Consider the following 24092-nt stretch of genomic DNA (forward strand, 5'->3'; position numbering starts at 1 on the left):
AAGCTACAGCAAATCATCTGTGCATTGAACTCCCCGTTCGTTTTAAGGAAGGTGTCTTGCCCCAGCAGGAAATGCTCTGACCTCTTGCACAAATGGCAGCATTTTCAGCATATGCATTTCGCATGACAAAACAGGATATCGGCTAACACAATAATGCCAGATCTTCCGTAGCCATTTCAAGCCACAAAAATCCAGCCTGCCTGCCAGGAGGGGTTCTCCCGTGGCCAACTGTGACGTGAAAAAGTAGAGAAAAATTATTGTCTGTTGCAAAAAGAGTAATAAAATAAAATAAAATAAAAATCAGGGTTGGTTTGTTTGTTTTAAGAAAGCTGCTGAGCGTCCATGCGGCCGGGGAGCTGGTCGTGTCGGAGGGCCCGTGGGTCCCCTGTCCGGACACGTGTGAGCGGCCGGCCCGCGGAGCCCCCGCGCCCCGCAGCACCTGGAAGCGCGGCCCCGGCCAGCGCGGCGGCGCGCCAGCGCGCTCCCGCCAGCCCGCCCGCCCACCTCCACATGCACACACCCGCGGCGGGAGGAAGAAGGGCATCTTCCTCGCCGTTTTCGTTTCGCCAGTTTAATTTCTCCCCCTCCTCACCCCTTTTTCTTCTTCTTCTTCTTCTTCTTCTTCTTCTTCTTCTTCTTCTTCTTCTTCTTCTTTTTCTTTTTCTTTTTCTTTTTTTATTAAATTTTATTTTATTTTTATCCCTGTAATTATTCGTCGGGGTTCTCCAGCCGGATCGCGGCGGAAAAGGTGGATCGCCTCTCAGAGGGCCCCGCGGCTCCTGGGGAAGGTAGGCAGCAGCAGCTAACGCAATCGGAGGGATGGGGCTCCCCGCGCACCCTTTGTCTCCGCGCCGCGGCCGCGCAGCGCGGGCCGGAGCCCGGAGCCCGCCGCCGCCCGCGCTTTGTCCCCGCCGTCTGCGCACCCTCCCCCTTCACCCGCACAACGTGTCTGCCAGCCCCGGGTGCTGCCCGGTGCGAGCCCCAAAACGCCCGCGGGGAGCCGGGCGGGGCCGGGGAGCCCGGCGGGGCTGCGGGGCCGGGGCGGCCATGCGGCATCTCCCCGCGGCTGGGGCGCGCTGCCGCGCCGGAGGCGGGGGGCGATGCTGCCCTCGCCGGCTGCTGAGGAGGGCATGGAAAAAACCCACAAACAAACAAAACCCGCGGAAATAAGGCAAAAACCTGGCAGTCCGCGGCTACCGCTAGCAGCGAAGAAAAAAAAATAGTAATAATAAATGATTGCTCCTCATGACGGCCGGGTGGCGGGTGCCGCAGCCCCCGCAGGGTGCGCGGCCGCGGTGTGGCCGTGCCCGGGGAACATTCCTGCCTTTCCTCAAACCCAGCACCGGCGTGGGGTCCAGGCAAGTTTTACGGTATTTGGAAAATGCAGGCTGGGCCCACGGCGCGCACGCGTGTGCGTGGTGCTCGTAAATACATAGTAACAGCTAAGGTGGTCGCTTTGAGAGAGCCGAGGCGAGAACAAAAAGAGGCCCCAGTGAATGCCCGGGGTGCACGGGCTCACGTGTGTGTACGTCCGGCTCGCCCTTGGGGCAGGGGGCTTGTTCCATTGTTTTGCAGAGTTCGTAATGCAACCTGTGGCTAGGATGTGGCTTTCCTTGTGAGAGAGGAGGCGATGAGGTGTGCAGAGCCGTGCTTTGTGTATGTGACATTGGAAGGATTGAAATAGACCCTGGATCGGGCAGCTGGTTTTGTGGTAGGAGAAGCTGTAGTTTCCCGTTGCCAGCAGCTGAACTCACCTCGTGTCCGTAGGCTGTTCGGAGTCCCTGACTGCTGTGGGGCATTTCTACCAACCTCTAGCCCAAATTATAAATAGGAACCTGTGCTGTGCTTCGTTCACCTTCAGGTTGGTTTGGCTTTTAATTGTGCTTGAAAGGCAAAATAACAGAACGGACATTGTTCTAAAGGTAAAGCGTAAGAAAACGATATGGATTAGTTGATAAAATATATTGCAGGAATAAAAAACAAAAACAAAAAAAAAGCAAAAATTCCCTACATTCTGTGTCTAACCATCATAGATCAGAAGGGAAAACAGCTACTGGGGGAGAAAGAAACAGCATCCTCCATGTAAATTTTACTTCTTTTGCTACCAAAGCACCAACTTTGTTTAAAAAGCCTCTATAAGGAAATTCCATCTGTTGCTGAAGGACACAGGCATCACTAAGTGCCCTTTCCAGGCTGGGAGCCCCTGCCGAAATGGCGCTGGGATCCGCGTTGCAAACCTGCGTGAAATCTCCGAGCTGCCATATTGCTGGGAAGCACAGGCCTTCTGCTGAGGCCCGGTGGAAATTCACTGACTAAAACGGGATCTGCTTCACCGAATGACTCCTATTTGACTTTGCCTTTTTGGAAGGTTGGGTTTTTCTCGAGAGGCACCATAGAGAGAGCACTTCACTGAAGCACACTGCAGCATCCTCTGTCCTGTCGCTTGAGCCTATTTATGCTGTGGTTGGACCAACTGGGCTCTCCAGGCTGGGTGAGGATGGGAGACAGTTGTTGGCAGTGAGCACCAAGCTGCACATACCCGTGTGAAGATGATTATCCCCTGAGTTTGAGGCTTTCTGCAGGCTGCTGTAAAACATGGAGGATCAATTGTCCTTCGTGCCCAGATCCTGCTTTTTACAAGGGTTTTAAAGGATGGAAGGGGAGGCAGTGCTCTCTCGGCCTTCCTGCTTGCAGGCTGCTCCTCCTGGCTCTCTGTCCTACATCTTGTCTGTGTTTGCTGTTTTGGGAGCTTGTTCTTAGCAGTGGAAGAATGGTGACCGAGCAGAAATGGGACTCTCCTTTCTTCTGTGCTCCTCTCTCCCTTTTCGCATCTTGCTCATTTCTCTTGGAATCTGCATAGCAAGTGACATGATAATAACCATCACTCAGAAGTTTGTATTGTGAAGGCAAGTGGATGTGGTGGAAATATTTAAATATTTTAAGCCTGAATTCAGTTTTCTTTCTGATGGATACTTACTGCTGTGACCTTAATCCAATCCAAGAAGTTTGAGCAGCTGCACTTGGGAAAAATGACAGCTTTTTCATGTTTTGCAGTTAACTCTTTCAATATTTGCCCAAGCTTATCAGCTAAATATTGCTTTGAGTCTCTTACAGTCAAGAAAACTGAGGCAGAGAAATTACTTGTAAACCGGGGCAGAAGAAAAGTGAGTTACACATGAACTTATACAAAGGATTCTTCCTCCTGTAGTACAAAAGTTTATTTAAATGGGAATTTCAGAGCTGCTGTTTAACCCTTAGAAATACATCTGGATAGTGTGTTTTGTTGCAGTGACCCATAAAACCCCACTCATACAGCATTTCCACGTTCTGTGGAAGACAAGAGTGCATTTATTTGTGGTGGTGTGTTGTGGGATCTCTTCTGAAAACCAAGGCTGTTGAGAGGATTTCACAAAGAAATATAATTAGGAAAAAATGTGACTATAGTCCTCTGCCAAATGCCTTTCCTAAATTGACTGGGAAGGGCTCAAAACAAAAATGTACTTAAAACCATTTTCCTTTATGGCTCATCTTTAAGTGTTTTGCCTAAAGTAATGAATCACTTGGTGAATCAGACTGGGATTTTATGGTTTCTTATTTGCCTGCCTTTGATCAGCTGAGTAGCCTGTCGAGACTTAATTTGGGACTGTCTTCCCGTTCTTTATGGCCTCATGGAAGGGCAGCATGGAGAGTGATGGGCCAGAGCAGGAACATTTTCCTGTTGCGGCACAAGGTCGTGCACTACCAAGAGAAAGGTTGACAATCCACATTTGTTCTCATCACTTCTGTTTTATAGCAGCCTTTTCTGAGCTTCCTTCCCAAGACTTCTGCCACTTGTTTTCCCACCCCCCATCTTATCTTTTAACTGTTTCCATCCTGCATGCCGTGGGGGCCCTGAGGGAGGGGAGCCTGGGCATGAGAGGCGGTGGCTTGTGGACACCAAACAAATGGCTGCAGCAGCTCGAAGCCTTCTGGCACCACGCTGCCCTCATCCTGGCAGGACAGGCTGTGCCAGCACCTTGCTGGTTCTCTGGGGCACCTGGGCCCGGCTGGGGCACCACTGGGGCCAGGCTGAACCTGCTTCCTTCCACTGCTCCTGTGGCTGCAGCCTGCTGCAGAGGGGCAGAGCTGAGGAGCTGGAGGCAATGACATTTCAAGCACTGCAGATGTTTGCTCAGTGCATGTGAGTCAGTCTAATTTCCAAGCTCTTTGTTATCTCAGTGGCTCTTCTCTAATCTCTCGATTTTGTCCTTCCTGTAGACGAGGAGTAAGTCTGGAGCATTATGTCCCCCATGTCATGTGTCACTAATGCAGAACAAAAAGGAGATAGTTGCTTCCCTGCCTCCCAGCGTGATACTGTTACGTACAAAGCCTATTCTTGGTTTTGGTCATTTAAGTGAATAGTCCATACGCAGAGTTTCAGTCTCCGTGTTTCATTATTTATATCCATGGTGTCTTACCGGTCATATTGCTCTTCTTTGAGAAAACTTTCAAAAGTATGAGCAAAGAAAGACTTATCACATCTTGGGCTTTGCAGGAATAAAAACAGCTTGTGCGAAACTCAAGCGCAGGGTTCTGATGACTTGTAACCAACCAAGAGGAGTTCTTGGCAAAACTCCCTTTGAGAAGAAAGTTGAGTCACATTTTGTCTTTTGAGCAAATTATCTTGAATTCCATAGTTAAATGTGCTTAGTGTGCCTTGGATATTTCCCAAGCCCAAGACCATTTGACCGCGGGAAGCGCACAGTGAATGAAGTGCCCAGTGAAAGGGCACATTGCAAAAACCATACCCAGAGATGGACTGGATGTTGTGCAGTTTGACCACTTAGACAAATGCCTCTCTCGTACTAGGTCAGCTTCTGAGCAGCCATGTGCCTTAAGATGACACTTTTGGAACTGTGTCAATTACAGGATACGGAAAAAAAAGGCATGTGAATTAAGCCGTTGTGATTACTACCAGGAGTGATGATGTTCTTTCTGGAAACACAGCTTCTGGGGAAGTGTTTTCTGAGATTATACCTCTTCCATGGATGGCCTAGAAAAGATTCATGTGTAAACCAGAAGAAATAGGCTGTCTGTATTATCATATTTTTTTCCAAACATAAAGTTTTTGATCTCATTATTGCTCTTGTGGAATTTTAACAGTTCAGGAAAATGGAATTGCCGGGAAAGATATATATAATTTTTTTTTTTTTTTTTTTTTTTTTTTTTTTTATGTTTCACAGGTCAACAGAGAAAATGACCACAGTTCTTGGAATGTGTTTTAATGGCTTGTGAAGGTCTCGGTATCCTTGAAAATTATAAACTCATTTGATCTTCTTGTGTCATCTCATAGTCCTCCTGAAGTTGTGACCAGTTGTAATCTTTCCCATACCCTGCAAGGAGCACACAACAAATAAATTATCTGTAATGGCTTTTACAAGACATATCATGGGATGTTTAAAGAGAAAGCTAAACTCCTAGGCCAGAGCAGTACTTTTCCTACTAAGCAGAGGAGTGGGGTCAGCTACCAAATACAGATCCTTGAGGTTCATTTTGAGGACTCATTAGCTGAATTTCTCTTGGGGTGATGCCTTCTTCAAGAAGGAGAGCTTGCCCATCTGACTAGAAAAATTTGAAGTAAGAGCAAAATTCTCATTTGTCCTTTATGATTTACTAGGTGTGTGTCTGGAAAGAGGTTTGATGGCAGCTCTGGAAGTTTTCCTTTTGAGAGGTTTAAGGCTGAGCAGAGTAGTAGGCACAGTGACTGAGGTGACTGGGATTTCTGCAGTCACTATTCACATGATTATTTACTGGCTTTATATGTGAATTAGGAATAAAGCTCAGCCTAAGAACTCTTGCCAACGTAGCATTTTTATTTGCATTTCTTCTAAGACATTTCTTGAATGAAAAGGCCATAAAAGTACAAATATTACCCTGGTGCTTCCAATATAGCTTAGTATCAACATATGGTGAATTTTTATTATTTGAAGCAATTTTGGGTTTTTTTCTCACAGCACTACTGGCACGTACACCTGAGGTGGCAGCTTGTTTAGCTCAGCTATCCCAGCATTGAATCTCCTTTTGGGAGCAAAGCTGTTGCAATTGCAGGGAACAGCTCAGTTCCCATGGGTCAGGGGAGTTGTCCTCCAGCAGCACCAGGCTCAGCTGTGGAGGCTGAGTGACAGGCCTAGAGTGGTCACTTGACTTGTAGGGCATTAAGCTAGTTGATATGAACCCTAACCTTTGGGAGTTTAGATTTTATTTAGATTCTGATTTGTCACATGGGTGAAACTTGAAGTTTAGAGTAGGTGATTTGGGGATGAAATTTATGTGACCACCTATATTCCATTGACTGTGGAGAGTGCCCAGAGTAATTAGCAGTGACAAAGAGTTTTCCCTGTATATCTCTAAAATAAGGTTATCATTGCAAAAATGTTGTGATTTGCTTAGTGTTTTATTCCAGGTATCACACTTGTATCACCTTTTGTCTCTGAATCTTCAAATAGTTCACTGAACATTAGTATCACTATTGTCATCTTAATTTTATAGATGGAAGTGCAGAGGACATGTTGGTTTTGCTTTGCCAAAGATCTGTGATGAGTTCATGCCATGACAATGATAACTTCAGTTCCCGGCCCCACCAGTCTCTCCTCACCCTCCTCATGTTTTGACACTGAGATCAGGTTTTCTCATACTTGGAAGTGCTATGCATTATTTCATTCAAGATTTTGTTTGTTTGTTTCAGGGTATTGTTTTGGTGTTTTCTTAGTAAATCAGTCTAGCAAGAACCTGACACATATTCAGAGATGTGCCCACTGTCATGATGCTTCAGGAGCAACTTGTCTGACTGAAACATGGAATCTGCTGAAATGATTGCTGGTGCTACAGCTTGGTCTAAGATTTTGCTCTGTCCTGTAGAATCATCGAAGGGTTTGGGTTGGAAAAGATCTTCAAGATCATCTCATTCCAACCCCTCTGCTGTGGGCAAGGACAGCTTCCACTGGACCAGGTTGTACAAAGCCCTATCCAGCCTGACCTTGAACAGTTCCAGAGGTGGGGCATCCACAGCTTCTCTGGGCAACCTGTTCCAGTGCCTCACCACCCTCAGTAAAGAATTTCTTCCTAATATCTAACCTAAACCCCTCCTCTTTCAGTTTAAAGCCATTCCCCCTTGTCCTATCGCTGCGTGCCCTTGTGAAAAGTCTCCATTCAGTTAGTTTTCTGTAGAAGCACGGTTTTGGTTGAAACAGACGAAGCTTGTGCTGCACTCTTGTGCTGCAGAGATTCCTTGGGAATAAAGCAGGGAGCTGTGTTCCTGCCAGTGCTTCAGGGACAGAGGGGCAGAGAGCGAAGCTGGAGCCACACGTCAGTGAGTGTGCAGCCAGCTCTCCAGTGCGCTGCTTACCTCACACCGCTGCTAATTTCAGCACCTGCTTTTGAAACACTGCATGGGGAATTTATTAAGCACAGGCAATGTCAAGGCAGTTCTGAAAATCCTCCTGGGCATCGTGATGCAAAACCGTGCCCAAAGGAAAAGCTTCTCTGCTTGAATCTCGGATGAACCTTCACACAGGCTTTAAAATGCAAGGGGACACACATCCTGGTACAGAGGTTGCCAGGTCTCTTAAGAAATTGTTTATTTTAGGAACTCATGGTCACAAGAAACTTCAGAATTCAGTGGGCTTGGTCCTTGCCACCTCAGCAGTCACCATCTCCTGTGGCTTTATCCTTTTATAAAAAGATAGTGCTTCTCTTCCAAAATAGGTAGACTGTTTTATCCCTGCAGCCTCTGGGAAGAATGTTCCAGAATGCTAAAACCACCCTCTGCTTGCCAGTCTGCATTTATTTATCAGCAGCCTAAATCTTTTTTTTTTTTTTTTTTTTTTTTTTTTTTTTTTTAGTATTTTATTGTGCTAGTGTTTTTAATACCTGAGCAATTTTCTCCTGGTATCTGTAGTGGAAATCTCTTTTGCAGAGGAGTTGAAAAGTACCCAGCTCATCCACCCCAAACTCTACCCTTGCACCATGTGGTGTTTGCCACCATAATCACATGCATGGCTGCTCCTTGAGTTGAAGAGAAGGGATCCTGCCCTGCTCTTAGCCTCCAGGCTAGCCTTTAAACTTGGCACCTGAAGTTTGGACAGGGTGGGCTCCTGAGGAACTGTGAAGAGCACATGTGAACTCTAAAATGGCATTTCTGAGAAAGTATTTACAGGGAAAAAACTGTTCATTTGCAAAGCCGTCTTCTGCGTGGTGGGGATGTGGTATGAAACAGAAGTACTGGCTTCTGTAAACTTAATTTGAAACAGGCAGATGTCATAACTGAACAAGAGAACTACATCCTTCTGTCTCGCCCTGCAAGAACTGGGGATGCTCATGCCTCTTTGGTTGCATGCAAGCAATTTGATGGCTTTGAGGTAGCCCTGAGAGTTTAAGAATATCCCCAAATTAATCTGGTATCTGAGGGTTCACCGTGTACCCCAGGCTGAATAGTTGTTTGGCAATAACTGCAGGAAGTTCATTCACAAAATGGGAATTGAGAGAGCTGTGGTGCAGGAGCTTGTTTGTGAGTAACATACTGTTGCCTCACTACCACGCTGGAGTTGTAGCTCAGCTGAGAGTGGTTGGACTCCAGAAAATATTGGTCTTTCAGTTGATTTGCATTGCTGATGAGGAAGTATGTCACTGTGGCAGACTTCTCTGATCTGCCTTTGGTGTTACTCTCTGTGCTTTTATGGAACACAGCTATCAGAGGAGAGATCACCTGATCTCTAGATAATAACTGCTTGACACAAGGTATACATTGCTCTTTCTGTCTGTAATACATGAGCTTAGGGGTTTAGGTTTTTTCTGTTTCTCTCCTTGTTCATAACAAGTTTAACCATCCAAAAACTTAAACAAAACATCCACTGCACCTCTGCTTTTCCAGAAATTGGTAACAGGTAGAATACATCTATTAGTAGAACAGAGTACTGGGATGACTCTAGCCCTCTTTCTATCCCACTTAGCATCAGCATGGAGATGTATTTTATATTTTTAAGTAAGAGTGGTGAACATACAGAAGACAAACACCAGATATTGAATTGGGACTTGGTCAAGCAAATAATTTTTATTCCTTAATTTGTAGGAGATTAATCTTTTTTCCTGAAACAAACAGGCTTGGTTTGCTCATAAGTTTTAAAAAAATAAATACTGTCTTCAGCAATTGATTGCAGGACAGGGTAAATTTATAAGATTAGTGAGGTTGATCTCATTAAGACATACAAGTTTACTAGTGTTCTGCAGTGTATTTAGGTCATAACCTGAGGTCCATCTAACGGTACTAAATTGATTGGTATGGATGTCCCTCCTGTGCAGCTTTCACTGGTTTCTCAGGGTGATATTGCCTGCTGTTGGTGGTATACATCTTGGATTTTTTTTCTTTTGTTTTATTTAGGTTTTTGCTGACACTGGCTGCAGTTTACCCACGAGATACCAACCAAACACTAGTATTTGAAGAACTACTTGAATAGGCACAGTTCCTCACTCAGCATGCCTTTCAAAGCTGGATTAGAACTGACCGAATTGCAGAATATGACTGTCCCTGAAGATGATAACATCAGCAATGATTCAAATGATTTCACAGAGGTGGAGAATGGTCAGATAAATAGGTGAGTATTTTTCCACTGATGTTGCCTCTGCTAAGAAACACACTGTTTAAAAACAGCATTCTAATTTTCAGTATATGTCTTGAATTATTCATTACCAAGTCATGCTCCATTTGAAGATGTAATTTGAATTTCATACGTAACATCTGTTGGGCATAGGCTGCAATAGCAGATAAAGCAAACAGAGTAGCAATTTATTCATCATTTTGAATCTTTCAAATTAGTCTAATAAAATTCACAAACATATAATGCAGAAAAAAATCTAGAATTTTTGAATATCTGCTTGCACACAGCAAAGAAGTAATAACAATACGATGGCATAATTTTGGGGAAGTCTCTTAGTTGATCTTTGATCTCTGATATGACAATTTTAACTCCTGACCACCTCCATGCAAGTATCCAAGCTTCTGAGGAGTCATAGCTACTGTGGGTGGCAGCAAATGTAGTTCCAGTCTGTCTTTGCAATTTGGGCAGGTGGTTTTCTCCCTTGAGGCAGAGGTGGCAAGAGGGTAAAACAGAGTCTTACACCTAACTCAGATCAAGTTTAAAAATGCATCAATATTGGTGAAAATTATTAGTTACGGTTATTACCAATACAATTACTAGGCTGTTGGCTTTTTCTATAAGCTTACAGTCATTTCTGGAGAGCTGCCTTTTCCACCAGAGAGCAGTTCTCCAGCCCTTCCTGCCAGCCTCCAACAGGTGCTGAGCCAGCCAGTTTACAGCAAAGACCTGCTGACAGACCCTGTTTGTATTTTGTGAGCTGTAAAATAGGAAGCTCTGTTTTGATCAAACTTCCTGTTCAAATATTGCAAACCAAGGTGGAGCACAGGGCCAGTCAGTGCCTGGATGGGCATCCAGCCCTGCCGGGAAGCCTGGCACATCCTTCTGCTCCCTTCTGCAGGGCTGCCACCACCTACTTTATGACCTCGAAAATCTTCTTCTCTTGCCTTTTCTTCCTGTTGGCAGCATCCTCTCCAGCTACATGAGAAACTCACTTTCTAGTGTTAAAACAAAATTCAGAGCTTTTTTTTTTCCAGATGAGGTTAGAGTCAGTTGTGGGACTCGCAACTGCGTGGGTGGACGAAGAGGGTGAGGGGTGTGGGAAGAAGCACCCGGCGATGTGCACATCACTCACAGAGCAAAAGCAGCCAGCCTTACCGTGGGACAGAGCAGGGGGCCCGGGCTGGTGGCAGGGGAGGGGCAGGAGGGTGCCAGCCTGCCCCAGGGGAAGTCCTAGGGCCGACACCAGCAGGGCGGGTGGTGCTGTGACCACAGCGCAGCTGTGCTGCTGAAGATTAGAGCTGGTCAGGAATTTTCTGATGCAACTGCTTTGATGGGAAGTGCCAAAGTGAAATACAAACCACTTCTGTTAAAAAAAAAAAGGGCAAGAGAAAGACAAAAAGCCCTCCAACTTTGCCAAAACAAAACAGTTCCAGTATGAACCTGCTTGCTTTCCTGCTGGTTCATGTTGTAAGGAGAGGAGCTTAAGGGCTGACTGTAGTAAATTCACTCCCTGGAGCCTGTTGAGGATTTATATCCTTGAGACAAGGAGTGGCTGTACCGGGCTGGCTGTGCCTCCCCAGCTCTGTGGCTGATGCCATCAGTAACTGTTACAGGGGGAAAAGCCCTGCTGGCGTTTCATTGTCAGTGAATGTTTATGGAGGGTGGGGAGGGAGCGTGCTGTATGTGCCTGCTCCTCTGTGGTCACTGTGTGCTTTGTGGAGTTAGGGCACAGTAAGCGTGGCACGCTCTGGGATGGATCCAGACTGCCTGCAAAAGGAGGAAGAAAAGTGGAGTGAGGAGAGAGGGTCACAAACTCAGAGGTGGAATTTCTGATTACTGTTCTGGCTCTTAGGGCAGATTGACATATTCCACAGGTTTCCTTTGTGCAGAACTTACTTCCTCTGCAGAAGGAGGATCCCTCATTTGGCTATAGGATATAGTCTATTATGGTTCTCTCAGCCATCTGCCCAGGCACCCATGGGACAGTGCTTGCATCCCGTGCACGACCATTTTGCCCTGTATATCCCAGTTTGTTCATGTTCAAGGCAGCTTGCACTGAGCACACTTGCAGCACAGCAGCACGCTGGCAGCAGTGCAGCAGCACGCTGGCAGCAGTGCAGCCCTGCCAGCGTGCCCTGGGGCTGAGGCTGTCACTGAGCCAGCACAGCCACTGCCGTGGGCACACACCTCCACGCCGTCACGTGTGACCAGCAGGCACATCCTGCTCTGCACCCGTGCTGAATGCATCCTGAAAGGATGTGGTTATCCCTTTCTATAACTGCTTTGGCAAATACCTTTTTTCCATGGAGTAAGAGGTTAACAGGCATAGGGAACAACACATTTCGTGCTGCCTGGCATGTGATGTGAGTCCTTGTAAAATGCCCAAGTCCATCAAAATCAGTGGGACTTTTTCTGTTGATTTCACTTGAGCTTTAGATAAGATCTGTAATTTTTAACCAACTTACTTTTTTGTTGTTTTAGCCTGTTTCATTTTGCTCTCTGTATTTAATTTTAAAATTTTTTCCTCTCAGCACATAGCTTTTCAAGCTCAATGTAGAGCAACTTTTTAAGAGTCTTTTAGAGATGGTACACCAGGCACAGGCTGTTCCCAAATCTGGCTGTAAACTCCAAATATTTATTGATCTTAGAAAAGAATCCTATGTGTTCCTTTGACTTTCCAGCCTTTTCTGGGCCTAAATATATAGCTATATGTCTGGAGGGGTGTTGATTTGAAGAGGGTGTGCTAAGAGGGATTTTCCTTTGTATGCAGATGTTGAATGGGAATGTCTTCTGAAAATGTCAATTCAGAGATTTGCATGAAACCCAGACATAGATTTTGTGACTATTAACTGTCTCCTGGCTACACAACTTTTACCATCTCTGCACATAATTGTAAATCAGTATTTAGATAACTTACTCGTTAATTATAACTCTGACACTGCTCTCAGGAAGCTGATGTCTGAATGCCTGTCTTGGTTTACAGCTGCTAGTAAGTTGTCAGCACCCCTTGTTCAGTTAACGAAGTTGTTAGTAAGTATGCTAAGATCTGGTCCAAGTTTCATAGTGTAAGTCAGGTCAAGCTTTCCTCTGCATTTCTTGTTCATGCCTGCCTTGGAAATCTGTGCCACTGCTTAAGTTAGCATGCAGTTTAAGAAGCTGCCTAAGGACAAAGTTCTGTCATCTTGGCAAAACTAGCTTTCCCTAACAAATGTTTAAGGCATTGTAAAATACCAGTTTAATTTAATTATGTTTAAACGTATCTCAAATGGCTAAATGGTTTTTGGCTAACTCTGCTTAGCCAAAGTGGTTAGCTTGGGGGTATCAACTTAATCAAACATTTCTTATTGAAGTCCTTAAATAAATTAAATTTGGAAATCATAGTTAAACATCATCCTTTTTAAACCACTTTATCAATAAGGTTAAGTTTCTACTTTGCACTAAATCAAACCAGGAAGATAATTAGATTAAGATATTCTTTCCAGGCCAGCTGTGAGGCTTCATGCATCACCACAATGAGCTCATTTTATCTTGGCCAGGATATTTCATTAATATATCTGAAAAGTTTTCTATGGTCTGTTCATACTCAGCTGTGATACAGGAAACAAAACAGGAAAGCAAAAATATATAAGAACAGGTTAGTCTTTTCAGTGATGGGTGAAGCATTTGAAATGAAGACAACAGACAGTGCAAATGGATTTCATGCTTGTCAGGGAGTCTCAAGGCTTTGATGGCACAGGCAGTGCTACAGTGCATTGCCACAGCACCTCTCACAGTGGCCTCTGATCCTTGGGAGGGCTGGGAGAGGCCGGCATAAACAGGCGTTTCACTTAATTTGTGTCACATTCATAAAGGTCAAAAATACAACATTCTGTGACAATGAATGGCTTGTTTTCTAAGCACGTCTATTAAGCAGAGCAGATGCATGGCACAGTTTAACTAGAAATTCCAGTATTCCAACATATGTTTCCTTTCATATGTGCTAGGGGGAAAAAACACCCTGAAATGAAATAAAATGTTTATAAAAAGCAGTATCTTGATAAAATTTGTTTCTGCTGAATTCACTGAATTACCTTCCACCCTACTTTTTTTTTTTTTTTTTTTTTTTTTTTTTTTTTTTCCTTTTTTTTTTTTTTTTTTTTTCCTTTTTTTTTTTTTTTTTTTTTTCATTTAAGATCAATAATATTTTTCATTTATGGAAAACTTGTCTCTTGTATGGTAGGGCTGCACCAAGCATTGTCCCAAGGCAGGCCTCTCCTCTGGACTTGCAGGTTAAGTTGCCTGCAACAGCAGATGCAGCACAGGCAGAGCCCACAGCCCCCAGTACTGCATGGCTGCTGAGCTGTCTGGGCAGGCCGTCCTGGGAGGCAGGGGCTGGGATGTCCCCCATAAGAAGCTGGGCTCAGTGCTATGGATCTCATGGTCTGGGATCCCAGTACCCACATTCCCATGTCTGACTTTGTCCTCCTGTACACATCACACAGCAGAAATGGAGAAAAGTGCAGTGTGACGTGGGAAGCGCAGGGTGGATGAGGAGCCCAGCTGGGCAACAAGCCCACTCCAGTTTTACTCTAGAACTGACTCAGAAGAAAGTACTTTGGATCAATTATCAAATCAGACTAGTTCTCTCAAAGTCCTATCCAGAAGGAAATAACATGTTTGTTGGCCATGGAAGATACCAGCTTTGCAGAAGCTGTTTATTCTGTCAGAAATATTCTAATGGGAAGTCCCATGGTCACTTTTATAGTCAAGCAATGTTACTCAAATGTTGTCTTTATCATGTATTAGTTTTTTAACAATCATTTTCATGGAACTTTAATACCAGAAGGCGATAATAATAATAGTATCTACAAATTCATTATTTTTGTAATTATTAAGGGGGAACTGGCTGCAGGGGGATGGGCAGAACTGGGGGGAGCAGACTAGTCACTTCTCTCATAACTCTTGACAAAATCTAAAATGACACATGATCTCCATAAATGACAGAAGAAGGCAAATTCCACAGATGTTCCCAGGAGCAGTTACAAATCCAAATGAGACAAAACTTTTCTCTGTGCTCCTGCCTGTACAAATTGCCTGCAGGGTGTTGAGAGAGAGAACTGGAATGTCTTTTTCAAACCGTTCACACTCTGCTGCCTGCGTTCAAGAGATGGGCTTTAAACAGACATGAAAGAGAAAAAGCACATGCTCTGAATTGGGTTGAGATTTTATTCTGTGAGGATAAAATACCTACAAGGTGAGCTTTGGAAAGCTGATTTCGGATCAGTTTATCTTAGAAGTGATTGCTTTTCACTTCATAAAACGGTGGGGGAGGTTCAGCCATATTTTGCAGCAAATTAGTTGCTGAAGTTAGTATTTAAAAATACAGGAGAAGCCTATAGTTCATTCTTGTTGATATAAAGGAAATCAAAGCAGACCAATGGGCAGGAGTCAAAATTGCAAAAAAAACCCAGCTAAAATACTACTTACATTTTGCCATCTAGGCCTGGATTTAAGGCATAAACACAAAATGTTAAAGACACAAGGCGCAGTGTGTCAGCTGTGGAAGCCAAGTCAGCAGCATTATAGCTGCATGATTTTGCCATAGCCTTAGAAGCTGTGCTCTCATACATATCACTGGTAATCAGGCCACAGCTGGGGCTGTAGGGAAGTTTGTTCAAGCAGTCTTTACAAGTTCATGGGTTTATTACCAGCCTGAATACTGCTGGATGTACTGAGATGATGCAAAGTCTTGAGTCACAGTTTGAAGTATACATCCCTGGCCAGTAGATGTTTCCCACTGTGGGAAAGGACCAACAGTGGTGCTGTTTGTGTTCAGTGCTGTTTGTCTGTTTCAATTTCATGTAGCTACAGCTAAAATGGGCTCTGGCACTTGGTGACAGCCCCTGGTTAGGTATGTGACGTGGACGCTGGCTGAGGCATTAGCCAGTGCAGACTAAGAACTGTCTGTGGATTAGCAAAGATGCCAGGGACTTAATTGTGCATAAACCTTCAAAAGATGAAAAGCTGAAAGAATGCTTTATACAAACTAAAGTGTTTGCTGAAGAGAAGATCTGTGAGAAAATAACAGCTCATCCAAATCAACAGTGTCGTAAATCGCAAGGATGCCAACGCTGCCACAGGGGGACAGTAAGTTCCTAAACGTGGATACATCAAGGACACAGAACAAGTAAAGAGTGGAGAGAAAGAAAAGCTGTTTATTCTCTGTTTCCCTGCACACAAGTGTTTAATTTTGCAGTTGGATGAATTCAGCATTGAGTTTTGAAAGACACATGAAAATCGAGTAGCCCAGAGCAGTGTACCAACAGAGCAGGTTGCCTGGTTCAGGATTGGCCAGCCAGCACTGGCATGTGTGTCACACCTTCCTCCTCAACTCCAGCCATACCAAACCTGTGTGGCAACTTCAGGTTTCAATGGTAATGTAGGGTTTTGGAGTGCCACCCAACAGTGAGGGGACAGGTGAAATCTTTTAGGGATCCTTGCCAGAATGATGATGGCAGCAATTCATAGTTACAATTAAAGGTTTATTTTTTAGCAGGGTGTTATGATTAGTGTAGCACAGAATTTATGATTAGAATAGCACAGGATTTCAACAAGCAGAATCAATGCAGTACAATCTATAAGTAGCATAATACAGAATTTATAGTACAATTTGACTTACAATTTCTAGTCACCTAGATCCTCAGCAGATGGGGTCAGATCTTAAACTGTGGTTTGTTGTATAAGTATACAATCATAATCTTGACTCAAAAATCGTGTAAAAGAATATAAGCCACTCCCATAATCCTTAGAGGGTGTGGAGGACAGGGGGTTGTCTCTGGCCAGTGGCAGCTGCAGTCCTAAGTTCCCCCTTAGGACTTGCAACTGCTTGATTTTATAGTCAGTGCCCAGGATGCTGCTATGTTTCCTCTTCTGTGGGGGGGTCATCCCCACTGCCTGGGGGTCTGTGTGCCTGGGACCTTCCAGCCTGGCAAGGCAGGAAGCAATTGAGCTGGTGCCTGGACGTCTTGAGGTCGATAGGGAAGAAGAAGTCTGTTTGGTTTCTTGTTGTGCTTGCTTCACAGGACCTTCAGGGCCTGATAATGAGGGAAAGGAATAAGTACAACCCCCTTGACCACAGAGAATGGCTGCTTGTTTTGTAGAATGGTGTTAGTGACACTCACCCCACATGCAGGGGCTGGGAGCAGGGGCATACTTGTCACGTGTGCCTCTGCAGCGCCCTGGAGAAGTAGCTCCTCTTAGCTTCTGTGCAAACAAATTACTTTCCCATCCATGAAATTGGTTCTGCTTCTTTCCTAAATAGCTAAAATACCATTTTGTATATACATATATGTTGTATATATACACATTTATTCTGATCTTGTGCTGATGTTACCTTTATTGATGCCCAGTGTAGACTGCATCAGTGAGGCATAATCTGGCTTGCTGAACAGTTATGAGTTTGACCTCTTTTCACACGCAGTTTTTATACATTGTGTATTTTGTAATCACATGCTCCTTATGGAATGAATGCGCTCATGTTTTCTAAGCACTTGCTGGAAATAAATCCTCTGACTTCTTTCAGCAAGTTTATTTCGGATCGAGAAAGCAGAAGAAGTCTCACAAACAGCCACCTTGAGAAGAAGAAATGTGATGAATATGTAAGTCTGTCTCACTGTTCTGTCAAAATGAACTGCATGTTGTGTATATGAAAGGCCTTTAGACATTGTCTTCAAAAGTGCTGGGCACACACAACTATAACTAAATTCAATTTCCAGTAGGAACTGCCTAAAATTGAATAAAACCTCAAAACAAAACCCCCAAGCAATATTGGTTGGGTTGAGGCAAGGGAATCCCTCTGGCTCTGATGGGCAGGAAGCTGTGGTGGTTCCTTATGGCTTTACCATGTATAAATTCCACATCCAGGATGTTTCTCAGGTGTAGTGGAAGATGGGGTTTCAAACTGGAAGTGCAGAATGAGCTGTCTGTGCCTGTACCACTTAGGTCAGTTTAAAATCTACCGGGCAGCCAGCAGCGTGGCTGTGACAGAGTTCAGCCACGCTTTCTCCTCTTTCAAACAATTTTTATTAAGTCGTTTCCATAGCAGTAGCTACTTACATCTGATACAAAACATGGGATTTGAAGCAGAGGTGCATTTCCCTGCTCTGTTCCAAGCTGTTGCTGACACATCTGTCTTTATTTCTCCAGATCCCAGGAACTACTTCACTGGGAATGTCCGTCTTCAACCTTAGCAATGCAATTATGGGCAGTGGGATTTTGGGTCTTGCTTTTGCCTTGGCCAACACAGGAATTCTCCTTTTTCTGTAAGTATTCATGTGGTGAGTAGCTGATCTCCATGGAATTTCACTGTGTTTAAAGAATGCACGCGCTGCCAGCAAGTGGAGGGATTTATAGTCCATGTGTAATCAAGTACAGCATTCAAGCCTGAAAATATTAGCTACAAGTTTCAGACATCTTTCTTCAGTCAAATGTTTTTGCAGAAAAAAACACTACTTGTAGTGCTAGAGAAAATTAAGTCAATATTATTTACTACAGACCTAGACAGGGATTTTTCCTGTGCTCTGCAAGCTACATAGACATAAAAATATTCACTAGTAATAGTTGCAGTGGGTTAGTACCTAGTTCATACTTGTGTCACAAGATCTCCAGAGTTTTTTTTCAAAGCATGGTGCAATAAACACTTTTTTTAAACTAAGAATATTTATATTCCTTTATGTGTTAGGTATAATATTTCCATCTTACTCCCACGGTTTCTTCAGTGAGAGTCCTTGAAAGCCAACATAAATATAGCCAAGACTGTAGTATAGAAAAGAACTGAGGAGACTACTTAACCCCAGCAAAAAAAAAAAAAAGGAGACTTTTTATGAAGGAGAATTTAATAGTTTGAAAATGAAACAGTGCCATTGAATGACTAAGACAGTGTTATTCTAGATCTCAGTATGAGACGTTTCATTTTGAAAAGTGATTGTTAAGAAATCAGTTAGGAATTGTGTGCAGATTTCAATGATAAATGTTCATTGAGGGAAGAAATACAATAATTTACAATATTTGAGAACTATTCAACATAGTTATTGAGTTTACAGATTGCTCTAAAGAATTGTCATTTCTTGAATGTCAAATCTAAAAATATAGAACTTTTATGATTTCTTAGGATTTTGGGAAATACATAATTTGAGCCCTGTGTAAAGCAGAGTAGATGGCCAAAGTGGTACATATAGCCATCTGCTCTGGAGTTTTGTGCCAGGATAGCTAGATCCATGCTGCCAGCTTACAGTTTGCTGTAGTTGGGTAAAATCTAGGAGTAATCAAAGGAGTTAATCCATACTTTAAGAGCATAGAAGATCTCGTTGTTATGTTGTCACTAACCTAGGCTGGACTGTAATTTACATCTTTCGTTAGCAGAGTGACAGAGTTACTTTATTTTTGCTGCTTTTTTTACCCAGTACTCTAAGCTGTATGTAATATTCCACCCATGCTCCATCTCTGAGAGTACAAACTGGTGATTGCAATAACTGCTGTTGACACCTTAAAGCCTCTGTTTTTAGGTAGTCCTGAGAAGGCATCACTATAAGGAGAGAAAAAAAAGTTATGTCTTTTCAGCCTTGTCACCTCTTCTGTGATAATACGCTCTCAGCAAAGGAGCAGCCTCAATTTCTCCTTACTGATTTAGTTTTTTATAATCCTATCCTCTTCTCATTCTTTCAGTTTTTATGAGAGTTAAGTGACATGTTGTTTGTTCTAAAGGATGTAAAAATGCAGTTTCTTTTAAGTGGTGTAGATCAGACAGGTGATGGAACACCAGAGAAACTTCTAGCAAGGTGTGTTGGTGACTGAGCTCAACCCAAGCAGTGAATATACTGGACTAGTAGATCTGTAGATTTGTACACATTGTACAAGAACTGCCAAACATGAATATGGAGATCTCATACAGTAAATAACAGCATTGTTCTCTATAGAATTAACCGTGTGTGGTTAATTAATTATTAAATTATTAAATGTGGATAATAGTTTTTATTAGCTTTCTGAAGCCTTTAGATCTGTTGGCCTTGAGATAGAGCAGCTGAGATCAAAGGAAGTAAGCTAGCAGGAGCAGGCTAGTAGAGCTTCCCTCTTCGAGGCCTGGGGATGCAGGATCCTAATGTGGTGTCTGTAGTTACGCTTGAAAGTTGAACTGCTTTAAATGTTCTGCTGTCCTGCCATAATCTCAGCATTAAGCCTAGTCCTTTAGTGATAGATTTTTTTCTTGCACTCTTACTCAGTTCATTTTCCTATAAATGTATAGCTCTGCTGTCACTATGACAGGTGCTTTGCAGGTGATTAGAGTCCTAACAATACTTTCACTACTTTTTGCACATGAGAAAGATCTTAAAATCACTGCTTTTGAGTAGCACAATTCTGGAAAGGTTCTAGATTGCTTTGTCCAATATTGGCATGCACCATCACTCAAAATTCTGCAGATGCAGAAAAATTAAGGGGGCATTTTCAGCACTAACAGAGCAGACCCTGACTGATTTCCACTCTCACAACTTTTGGGCTCCTGCAGCGTGAAGTGTGCAGTGCCATGAACATCTGGATCAATTCAGATCTGATATCCTAAATATAAGATGTGCAAAATAAACATGGTAATGACACATTTTATTTGCTTAACAGTGCCATAACAAAGCATTATACTTTCTAGGCAAAAGTAGTGAGGGTAGGAACTCAGAGGAGCTTAATGCAAGTGTTATTGATATCTACAGCCTAGACCAAAAGGAGAGTATAATTTCCAGTATGCAAAAGGAGAGAAAACTTTGCTGTAGAAAGATAACACAAAAAATTTGGGAAGTTAGAGGTTACCTGGGGATGTCAGGAGCAGTTGTTGTTGCTTTTGGTTTCATCCTGGAGAGCCAGGACCAAAGTGACGGATCATGTTGCAGAGAAATATGGGCTGGCCAAGCACAAGGCGTTTTCAAGCTGCATTTAACCCAGCACTGCACATGATCTGAAAAACCTTGCTGAGGCAGAGGGGCTTGTTAGATTGGGAATAGTATGAGGCTAGAGCTGAAGTTTCACACTGCAGCCATTCTGCTGGGTGTGTCTGGAAGGGGTCAGGAAGCTGCAGTGTAACTCCTGCAGTGTTTTAGGGCAGGCTGGCAGACCAGCCCACAGTGAAGCTGTACAAGAGCAAACCCTGTGCTCTTCCATCCTCTGCACCTTTAGAGGGTTCAGAACTGCTCAGTGGAATAATTCTTGCAACTGCATAAGCCTCACAGGTCTTCTGGCCCCAAAGCTTGGGACTTCACAGAGGGGACAGACTGCACAGGTTTCAGTTTACCTGGTAAATGTGGCACCCAGGAGAAGACAGCAGTGGCATCACAGAACCACTTTGTTCTTCCCAACGCTGTATCAGTCCCCTGGCCTAAACTGTTTGTTCTTTTCGGGGAAGGTAACTTTTGCATCTGCTGTTGGCTTCCATAGCACTTCTTTGAAAGCAGACAAAATAAAAAGTAGGGGAGTGCTTTTGGGACTACAGTGCAAGCTCTCCTGCTTCTGTTTTGAATTTGTGCAGACCGAGTGGCATGGACATTTTCATTCCTTTCCAAGGGGTGGTTCTGGCACGAATATTCCTGTCCATACCACAGTCCTAGCACAAACAAGTTTTTCATACAGTGCTAATGAAAATGCCAAGTGTCTGTAGGAACCCTATGGGGAGCTAAGGACAACAGATCAGATAAATACCTGGCTGCTTGGGAGTGTTATTTTTACCACTGCAAAGGCTCCATGAGCTCAGTGCCTGAAAAACAGAAGCTTTTAATATTAAGACAGACTGGATGCTGGCATGTAGAGTTGTAGCCATTTGGGGCTGGGAGTGAGTCAGCCCCAGCAGCTGAGCACTGGGGCTGAGCGCCGTGTCTGTAGGCAGACAGGGGCGGAACGGCTCGCCAGGGAACATGGGCAGCAGCAGGGCTTAGCAAATCCATAAAAAATGGACCAGAGTGACCTCAGCCAGTGCAGTCTTCCTTCCCTTCTCCACCTTCTCGAGGAGAAACACCCTTAGGGCTGTACAAAGAGTGTGTTGTTATTGTCAGCCATCATTCTTTGCTGGTGAGAGGACAGTTCCTCCTATCACCTCTTCATGTTTCTCCCTGCTCCTCTGGCCCCAAGAAGCTAGTCGGTCATTATTTGGCACTAAAGTATTTCCAGTCTAAACTAATAAAAAAGTGGGGGAGGAGGCTATTCATTCTGTTCTTTCTATGTATCCCTATGAAAAAGATGTGTTGCTGCCTATCTGTGGCAGCAGCTTGTTTTCCCTTGTATTTTAGCCTTGTTTTTCTCAGTGTCCAGAGGGTAGTTGTCATAATAAAGGGAGGAATTGCCAACAGATTGTCTGAATGCTCTTCGCACACATCATGAAAACATCATCAGGTCTTTGTGTGTCAGAGTGTTGGAGAGGAAGGCACACATGGTGCTCGGATTAAAGACATTGAGCAATGAGAAAATGTGCTTTTATGCACTTGGCCCCCGGCATTGACGAATTACCATTTGTGCCAGCAAGTTCCCTACACAAACAGTTTGGTCATTACTTCCTGCAATTCTTCTGTCTGAAGTTAAATTATGGATCATGTCAGACCAGGACTGACATCAGTCGGGGAACGTGAATCCCTACCTGGACAAAGTACATGCCATTGGTTGCAGCCTTTATTCCCAAGGGAAGCCAGCCCAGCCTTAACTCCTCACATCTTCGTCCTCCTTGGGCATTGTGAGGCACATAAAAAGCCATTTGGGCACCCCTCTGGTAGCATATGAAACATGTCCTGGGAAAAGATGCTTCCATTTGGTATGGAAGTCTTTAAATACAGGACTCTCCTTTAAATTTTCATCCTACTTCCAGAAAAAACAAACAAACCAGCCTTAGAATGGATTTTGAGTGATGTACCTGGCTTGTCTGTGCTCTGATAAATCTTCATTTCTCTGATAATCAACATTTCGTCTTTATTCTTGCTTTTTTCAATATAGGGAGATGTGACTCACTAAGAGGCTGTGCTCTGCAGCTGTGCTAAGTTTTATTTGGTTGTATCCCTCTACATGCAGAGTATTCTACCTCCGAGGTGGAACTGCAAGCAAGATATGAATCACATGTATTTTAGGGCTTTTTTGCATTGTCAGAGGAATAAAAATTATCTCAGAGTCAATAGGAACATGACCTAACGTGAAATATTGCAATGTCAGACCTCATCTCGTTTAGTAAACTTTATTTTCTATTCCTTTTTAGGCTGCTTTTGGTTTCAGTCACGCTGCTGTCTATTTATTCAATACATCTCCTGTTGGTGTGTTCAAAGGAAACAGGTAATTTAAGATGTTACACCACACAGTAGAATGTAAAATTCAAGAGGTGACAAGTGTTCAGATGAGGCCAAGTGCTTTGTGTAGGGTGGAGTTTTTATCACTTTGCTGACACAATAGGAAGGCCTGACGCACTTTGGGTCAGAAGCTTAGAATTAACAAGAATTTAAAGATTATATGGCATGGAAATGGAGAACAGCATCACTGTAAAGAGAAAAACTTATGACAAAGAATGAATTCTGCTGCCCAGAAATGTTATCTTCAGTGAGCTAGAAAGAACAGCTCATATAGTTTCTTTGCATTACAAATCAAATTGCAAATGAAATACAATGAATCTTTGCCTATGGTGAAGCTTACCTGGAGATACAGTTTGTCCTTAGTGGTTAGTGTGAAACTCCTGATAATCTTTGTGGTGGAGTTTTCTTAGAATAAAATAAAAGAGAACAATTCCTTACAGAGAGAAGTGTAAGTGTAACACTGATACACTGCCTCAACACAGAAATAAGAAATTGCCTACAGTATTATGTCAAATGACCTGTGCTCTGAAGTCCAAGAGCCTCCTTCCATGTTAACAGTGCCTAAAGCCATATTTTAGAAATAATCTGTTCACAAGAATACTGTAATATTGAAACATGCAATTTGGACACACATGATTACTGTTTTAGCATGTATAATGTCAGCAACTGCCTGTTTAAACTAGGTACAGGTGCCTCAATGTGGATACATTTGTGCCCCATTACTTCCCAAAAATCTAAGTCCTGTTTTCTATGTTGCTGGTACATTTAAGTTCAAACTTACTTTTTACACAAACTTCAAAGCAAAAATGTTAGCTGTGAGCTAATATGGAGAAAACTTGATCATGGGTTACCTTTTAAAAAATCATCTGCCCAGTGTAACATCTGCAGTATTTCTCTTTGTGTTCCTGTGTATCTCACCATCTTCACAATGCCCAGTCTTTTTATCAGCCTACATCACAGCCAAGTAAAAAAAAAAAAACATTTAACACAAACTCAAACCGATTAATAGAGGAGTTTCACAAGCTTGACGGATATTTGAAGAGAAATTTTAGTTACATTTTACACCTTTGCCTGCTTTACCAAAGACATACAACACTGAGACTAAACAAATTAGGGCTTTGTC

The 24092-nt window shown here is 43.4% G+C and overlaps 1 protein-coding gene across 2 annotated transcripts in view; it reads left to right on the plus strand.

Moving 5' to 3' along the window:
- The first annotated feature begins 319 nt into the window (after positions 1-319).
- SLC38A1 (solute carrier family 38 member 1) overlaps positions 320-24092 on the plus strand; it is a 42572-nt gene continuing 18799 nt past the window's right edge. For both annotated transcript variants that reach the window (XR_010080266.1, XM_063396586.1), the window contains exons 1-5: positions 320-788; positions 9416-9629; positions 17194-17269; positions 17817-17932; positions 22882-22955. Coding sequence is in view for 1 of the 2 variants with exons in the window: in XM_063396586.1 (XP_063252656.1) it covers positions 9511-9629; positions 17194-17269; positions 17817-17932; positions 22882-22955 (385 nt within the window). In the remaining variant the exon portion in view is untranslated. The remainder of the gene's footprint in view (positions 789-9415; positions 9630-17193; positions 17270-17816; positions 17933-22881; positions 22956-24092) is intronic.

Source organism: Prinia subflava, chromosome 4, assembly GCF_021018805.1.
Source record: "Prinia subflava isolate CZ2003 ecotype Zambia chromosome 4, Cam_Psub_1.2, whole genome shotgun sequence".
Lineage (NCBI taxonomy): Eukaryota > Metazoa > Chordata > Aves > Passeriformes > Cisticolidae > Prinia > Prinia subflava.